Source organism: Mytilus edulis, chromosome 11, assembly GCF_963676685.1.
Source record: "Mytilus edulis chromosome 11, xbMytEdul2.2, whole genome shotgun sequence".
Lineage (NCBI taxonomy): Eukaryota > Metazoa > Mollusca > Bivalvia > Mytilida > Mytilidae > Mytilus > Mytilus edulis.
The window spans coordinates 56337857-56345912 of record NC_092354.1 but is presented as its reverse complement, the minus strand read 5'-3'; the positions used below and the strand labels follow the sequence as shown (position 1 = coordinate 56345912).

At 33.2% G+C, this 8056-nt stretch overlaps 1 protein-coding gene across 1 annotated transcript; it reads right to left on the bottom strand.

Moving 5' to 3' along the window:
• Positions 1 to 715: 715 nt before the first annotated feature.
• On the bottom strand, positions 716 to 5869 carry LOC139495846 (uncharacterized). Its single transcript, XM_071284252.1, has 2 exons — positions 5551 to 5869; positions 716 to 2500 (listed from the first exon to the last, which is right to left on the bottom strand). The coding sequence occupies exons 1-2, from the start codon at positions 5714 to 5716 to the stop codon at positions 771 to 773; spliced, it is 1896 nt and encodes a 631-aa protein (XP_071140353.1). The 5' UTR covers positions 5717 to 5869; the 3' UTR covers positions 716 to 770.
• Positions 5870 to 8056: the final 2187 nt, after the last annotated feature.

Below are 8056 nucleotides of genomic sequence, written 5' to 3'. Positions count from 1 at the left end.
AACAATAGCCACACACTTGACTTTGTGGATTACATTATTTTTTTCATCATCCTACATACGTCTTTTGATATTGTTCATACATGTAAATACTAAAAGTCTTACACTGTATCTATATATTTTGCTCCGAGACCAGAACATAATAAAATAGATAAATTAAAACTTGCGCTTTAGATTAAGAAAGGATGTGAAAGATTTTGTATCATTTTTTCCAGTTCTTCTGGAGTCCTTGAGCCCTTCCCTCGCCAACAATCATATATAGTTTGCTTTATTTGTAAAAGAGGCTAGTTACGCTACAATATTATCATCTTAGATTAACCTCTTCAAACTTAAAAGTAAAGATCACGCACCTTTATTGTTTAGATTGATAAAGACTTTTGCATCCGTCGACATTATCTTCGATTAAAGTAGTATTGATCTGACAACCGCTGCGCATGTATACTTTAACGACCTTTAAATGAATGACAAATGACAACATTGTCATTTTTTGAATGACAATTAAACTGTGTTGGAAAGATAACATAAATACACTTTCGTTTTTCGTTTTTTGTTTTTGTGAAATCAAAAATGAAAAATGAAAACACTTTCATTTTTCGATTTTAGTTTTTGAGAAATCAAAAATGTGGCGTCTGTCACGGAAAAGGTGATGATAGGGGATTTTAATTGTATGATCCAACTGGCAAACTTATGCTATTGAAGTTTCTGACATTAATCAATTTAATCAAAAATTAACAGCTGGTGCCTGACCGTGCATGAAACTACCTCTTTTACGTTTACCAACATTTAAAGGATTGGAATAATTTCACAAAACCTATGCGTAATTCATCTCGGATTTGCCTACTCATTACAAGATAAATTACAAAATTCAGTGCGAATCCAATGACCAAACATATTTCATTATATTTCTCTAGTTCAATATACACTGACGATGCATTTAATATGTCCAATTTGCTAAGTGAATAAGCCAAATTTCTGACAACAAACACAGCCTCTGATAACAAAAATATGATACAAATGATAACTACGGTTATTGCTGATGTTCGGTGTCTTTTCTGAATAATTAAACTATCAGTCCACGGGAGATTTCTCCTCATAATTGTTAATTTACATGTAATGTAGACTGTACATATAATAACCACTAGACATGCTAAAACAGTAAACCCGGTAGATACAGTGTATAAATAAGTGGTCACTTCATAACCATGATTATAATATTCTAAATCAGTACAACATCTGCCATTAATAGGTTCATTATATACTGGCTTCTCGATACTAAAAAGTGCTGTAAAAATACAAAAACTAAAGATAAAAATTGAAATAGAACATATTGTATTTCTTCTGTTTCTTATATGTGATTTACTCCACATTGGAAATAGAAGAGCAACAGATTTCTGTAAACATAGAAGTGTTGTTAAAAGAATGGACACAAAATGAAAGCTATACATTAAATTATAAATTACCATGTGTAATAAACATTCTGCAATTTCAAATGTGTACCACATTAGTCCTTCATTGTAATTGTAAACGTGATGTCCATACTTGTGATAGGCTATTAATGTTCGAACGGTCATCAGCAGTGCTGTCATACTATCAGATATAGCCAAAGCTGACAAAAGAATGGTAACTGGTGTTCGGTTCTCCTTTTGTAGAAATAGAAATAAAACAAAGCCGTTTACAAACATCACTACCAGTGTTACTGTTGACGTTACGTAACCAATTGTTGAAGATGGTAGAATAAAATCAGACTCCATGTATCGACCCCAAGCACTGCAGGCTAAGTAGGTTTCATAACAGGCGTTATCGTGAGTAAGATTCATTAAATTATCAAAACTGAGGAGAAACGTGTCCTTCTTGCTCACTTGCAAGCCATTCGAATAAAGGGAGTGAATAAACTGTTCTTTGCATGTTTGGTATTTCATAATGAAATTGATATATGTTGCATAAGTGTGTGTATGTAAAAATGCAAGAATCATACTTTGTGTATTAGAAATTCTTTGCAGAGAAAATTCAATGTTAATTTGATTAGTGAAGTAAATTTTATCCCAGCAGCTTGTCTGATTTGACAAAAATCTGTAAATATCTTTATTTCTTATAACATTATTGTACTTTTCAACGAATGCTTTGAAACTTGATGTGCAGAGGTTATCTTTATCAATGAAATATATATTTACATCGGAAAAGTATGGAATAGCGTTGTGTTCGATAAGTCTGGTGTTGTATGTTACGTTTGGGTCACAAAATTTATACAGAATGACTATCCCATTTTGACAAGGTCCAAGAAATCTTTTCAAATATGGTACGCTAAACATTAGTATTATATCTAAATTTTCTAATAGGAGGCTTGAACAACTCTCGCTAACGTCAACTGTGAAGTAATTTGAATCGTTGAACCACACCAAAAACAACTGACCGGATTTGTTTAGAGGGTACACTCTTCCAATCGAAGAAGGAGATGCAATATCTGTCAAATTCGTTGTCTCGCATTTCTGCCGATTACCATATTCTAAAATAAAAAAACATATTGATTATAAGAACAGATACAAGAAGATAAGGAAATTGAGACAATTACCCACAGATACTAGGGGACGAAATATAAACCCTAAACGAATAGTAAGCATTAAGCCAATCTTCACAAAAAGATGTCTTTTAGATGTTTTGTTTGTTAGGTTTTATTTCATTACCGTGCACTCCTTCTAGGTAAACAATTATAGTATAACTAATTGCCGTATTTGAATATCAAAAAATAAGACAACGCGTGACCGAACGACGCATGGATTAAACGAGTGCACAGCACGAGTTTAATCCATAGCGGCGTTCGGTCACAAGTTGTCTTATTTTTGATATTCAAATACGGCGATTAGTTATACTTTTTATTTCATTGTCAAATTGCTTTTTTTTATGAAATTAATGTAGACAATGTAAGGAACTATATGTTTTTCCTACGCATGTTTTGCTTCAACGTTATCGACGTCTTGACAACGCCTATTGTTGTATGACGTCAGAGAGTGAAATAACCACGTTTATTTCACATGTGAAATTATCGGTTTTTATCTAACTGGGAAATCAATGTAATTCATTGCAACCAATGTAATAAATAGTTTTAATATTTTATGGATGCCGAGTGGTCTAAGTCCCTTTCTTTTCAAATTTAAGAATTCGATTCACGCACGGGGCATGCGTTTCGACTAGAACCTTTCTTGTTCTTATATAGATATGATTTCCTGTTTGAGTCGTTTTACACTAGTCATTTTCGGGCCCTTTAGAGCTAGCTTGCTGTTAGATGTGAGCCAAGTCTTCTTGCTGAAGGCCGTTGTTTGACCTATAATTGTTTCTTTTTTTCACATGGTGACTTGAATTGAGAGTTGTCTAATTTGCACTCCTACCACATGTTATGATTTATATTGAACACCACTCAATCAATCAATCAATCAATCAATCAATCAATCAATCAATCAATCAATCAATCAATCAATCAATCAATCAATCAATCAATCAATCAATCAATCAATCAATCAATCAAATCGTATAAATCTGAAAATATCCTATCTTTACTCTTTCAAATTTTGTAGATCTTTAACAGATGAAAGCTGAAAGCAGATAGCTTTGTGTTATTTTGTTTTCACTGGCATATTGATTTCAAAGTGCTATTTGTATTGTAAAAGACTTAAATTTAAAATTGATAAAAAAACGTCAAATTATGCTAGGTTACATTAACTAAGCCTTGTGTATCTAGGAAATCAGACTAGCAAGTAACGCGACCAAAATAAAGTTTGAAACCGAAAATGTCCGGGAGGCAAATTTTGATTGTCCGTGTTCATGATAAAGGTAAATTGAGAAATATGTTTAAACGTACCAATTGCAACGTATGCAATTATTTATTTTACTTGTACAAAATGACCTGCCATTTGAAAATATCCAATAAATAAAAATCGTTGAAAGCAATCATGTTTATTGTTTTTAGCATTTTAAAGAAAGTTGTGATTCGGGGGAAATAAAGCGATGATTTTTGGCAGATTGAAATCAGAGATTTTTGTTATACAATTTAAAACATACTCAGATAATTCAATTGCAATCTTTATTGTTTACAAAACTTCCTACACAACATGTACAAGCCACGAAATTCTATATAAGTTACTAAAGTTAACTGCCACTAACGCATGCTGTTGCATTTCATTAATATTTATTCAAAAAAGATATATAGCGGTATGATGTGTAAAAAAAATGAAACAAAATCTAGTACGATATACATCAATAAAGGACAACCACCAAATAACAGGCTCATCACACGTGATAGACACATACAGAATGTGGTGTTGTAAACATGTTATCAGAATCCTCTCCCGGAACAGTGGTACGGTAAAACAGACTCATTTAGAATGTGGTGTTGTAAACATGTTATCAGAATCCTCTCCCAGAACAGTGGTAAGGTATAACAGACACATCCAGAATGTGGTGTTGTAAAGTTATTATGTATCATACTTTCAAACCATTAAAGAGGGACGAAAGATATAAGAAGGACAGTCAAACTCATAAATCTAAAATAAACTGACAACGCCATGGCTAAAAAAGCAAAAGACAAACAGACAAACAATAGTACACATGACAAAACATAGAGAACTAAGGAATAAGCAATACTAGCCCCGCTAAAACTAGGGGTGCTCTCAAGTGCTCCGGAAGGGTAAGCAGATCATAACAGGCTCAAATTGATATAATGGGACTTCATTTGTTTTTGTGTGTATCAATTTTTGTGGATAACTGGTTGGTTTTGCCAATCTCTGCATACATGCCTATTGAACATTGGAATCCGCAGTTCACCTGTACCGATGAAACCCCACGAAATTTGGTGTCCAACGAAAAGGGCCACTTTCAAGTTCACCCGTCACTGGAAAAAAAAACTCGTCAATTATGCGCGCCTTTATGACGTCATTTACCAAAAAGAAGGGATCGCCTGTATCCGTGCACTATTAATGTTCAGCAGGCGTCTTAGTGGTCGTCAATGCAGTACTGATTGTCAATTATGAGAATTCAATTCGACGAATAAGTTGTGCAAAATAGTATTATAATTGTCCAACCACTTGCTCAACATTGGAACGGATGTAACGAATCCCCTAAACGCACGATTGATGTTCACTAAAACCAGAGTTTTTGACGGAAATGCATCGAACTCGAAAGTTGTCTATTATTATGAATCAACAGTAATTCATGCAGTATCATGACCCCGCAATGTATCGAGACTAGCATAATTTTCTAATTATAACCTTTCCATGCAAATAGGCACATGTCAAACAACCAAATTAAAAAAAAAAAACACCCAAAATTTAATATTTAAAATATGCAGAACAAAAACATCATATGTTCCAATTGTCTTGACACAATGTGCATTTAGACAAAACATGTCTTTGCAATGATGCTCGAGGCCAAACTAATTGGAGTTGTTAAACTTTTTAAAAACTATAAACCAAAAAAGACAAATATTATAGCCATAGCTAGGCAACTTGATAATACAAAACCCATTGTACAAACTATTTTATGAAAAGCTGGATTTATACTCACTCGTCTTTTCTACAGGATAGATATCTACACTTGGTTCTGAAGATACACCATAGACCTGCATGTCATATTTGTTGTGCTCTGGGTGAACACTATCCACGTGAGTACTGTTCTCATAACTGGCTAAACCATGTATTGTCTGAATGACGAAAACTAACACTGTAAACATTTTCACTATGACTTACTATGACACCCAATATGTCTGTAGACTATTGTCAGTATGTGAATAAACTATTTTATGAAAAAAATAACTTTTATACAGGATGTTTGGCAAATGTCGGAAACAGTTTCAGCATAAGTCATTTTTCTAAGTGATAAACAAAATTTTAAAACACTACAATATTCGCTACATAAAACGGAATTTACTACTTAACTATTACACCCAGTTTTATTGTTATACTTCATAGTTTCGCTTTCAGAAACAAGTGTTATTTGTAAAGATCTATTGTTACGAAAACAATGGGTTTTGAATACAGGGTGTGACGAGCCGGGAAACCCCTGCTTCTATATTCCCAAAACAAAATTTATTGTTATTTGTAACAATAGAAATTGATATTTTTTTAATAACATTACATAAGAAATGAGTAATAATGTCTACTATAAACTGTTTCAAGATATTAAATAAAACCCACATTTTAGAAAAATTAAAAAAAAATAAGTAAGTATTTATTTCGAATACAAAAATAATCCTTTAAATACTCCTTTGCTGGAAGGTATCTTTATTATTCCAGTCATATGTCTCTATTTTAAACCATTGATCTTTTAAGATAGGGATTCTAACTCCCGTACATCCCCGTTTTCCAGATATGTAGGGACCGATCCGAGGATGGGGGTTCCGCGGGTTTGACCGACTTTAATATAAAAGAGGAATGCACTTTAATTGTTGGACGCGCCCTTTCTCTTGGGCTGGGAATCCTGACTGGATCAGCCACAGATTGCCCCCAAAAAGACAGTTCCTAAATATTAAATATGTATCTTTGTATATAGAGGGTGTCTTGTAATCGGGTTTCTAACACAGACACAGCTATCCTTAGGTATGTCCAAATATGTTTGTTTATTCTCGAGAAGAGGGGGAGCTTTTTTTTTTTAAAACGTATGATATAAAAAAAAAAACCAAAACAGTTATGAATACCTTTATTAAAAGGATACAGGTAAGTACTTTAGGTTATAATATTGCCTTTATGTTTAGTATCTTCTATCAAAACCAACGCTTGCCACAAGATGTTATCTGTCTAATACCATGTCCATATTGACAGCTACATACTAGGAGCATGATGTTATTTTGTTTTGGTTTATAATAAGAAACACGAAACAGTCAACATTGACCTGCTGATCCATATAACCACATGGATTTAACGGGAATATTCAGAACAACTTTGACATATGTCAAATATACTCACTTGTTTGAAAAATATAACCGGCCGACGGGTTTTCTTATCCACACACACCTATCCCTCGGTGTGTAACTATTACTGAAAACAACACGTTATGAATTTCATGCGTCCTATAGACTTTTCACCTTTATCAAGAGCGCTCAAAGCTGAATATTTGATAGCCAAGAATGTAAAATCATTAAACAGTTGAAGAGTTATATCCTAAAGTATGCTTCTGGAAATATTTGTCTATTTGTAAAGTGTTAAACCACTTATTCGGGCAAAATAGCACATACCAGAAAGTAGTACATATTTCACATAAAATAGGTATGAATGAAACGTTCAGTTATTTAGGTAACTTTGGTATCAAACGAGAGCAGAATGACTTGTGATCATTCTAGAACACTCTTTGAGCTATAATTTGCCTGTTTGTCAGAATTGCAGAACCTGTTTTGGTACAGTCGAAGTTCCAGGAATTAGAATACAGGAGGTAACTATTATAAGCCGGAACAGAAACGAAACGTCAAAAGCCAACTACAAATATTGAAGTCCTTGACTCAAAATGATCTTTACTTCGTAAGGAAATAAATATAAAGCTTACGTAGTAGGTATATTTTAGAAAATACTTCTTGTGTAGTTTTGGATAGATACTTAAGAATATTTATCGAACGGCTGCGCTTTCAACTGTACATAATTATATTGCATTTTTTTTACATTAACATTTTAGTTAGTGGCTTAAAGTGAAACGTTCGTTTTTTGTTTATTTCAAAGTAGCAAAAACTATCAATAAACACATAATATCATATCTTAAGCTCCCAAAATACAAAACTGATTTTTAATCATTACTGTTGAACCACTAGTGCACATTTACAACAAAGAGGGACAAAAGATATCAGAGAGACATGCAAACTCATTAATCGAAATTAAACTGACAACGTCATGGCTTAAGAGGAGAAAAAAAGACAACAGACAAATAAAAGTTAGACACCACAAATTACAAAACTAAAGACCAAGCAATACAAATTCCACCAAAAACTACGGATGAATTTATGTGCTTCTAAATATTGATCATATTCTGCAGTACATGTGATCCGGTCGTGTTGCTTACGCAGGTACGTAACCAGTAAACAGTCTCA

Excerpts from the sequence above, each read along its gene's own strand:
- LOC139495846 (XM_071284252.1), bottom strand. The coding sequence starts at position 5,716 with ATGTTTACAGTGTTAGTTTTCGTCATTCAGACAATACATGGTTTAGCC. Across the intron at positions 2,501-5,550 it reads CTATCCTGTAGAAAAGACGA|AATATGGTAATCGGCAGAAA; the intron begins GTGAGTATAAAT and ends TTTTTATTTTAG.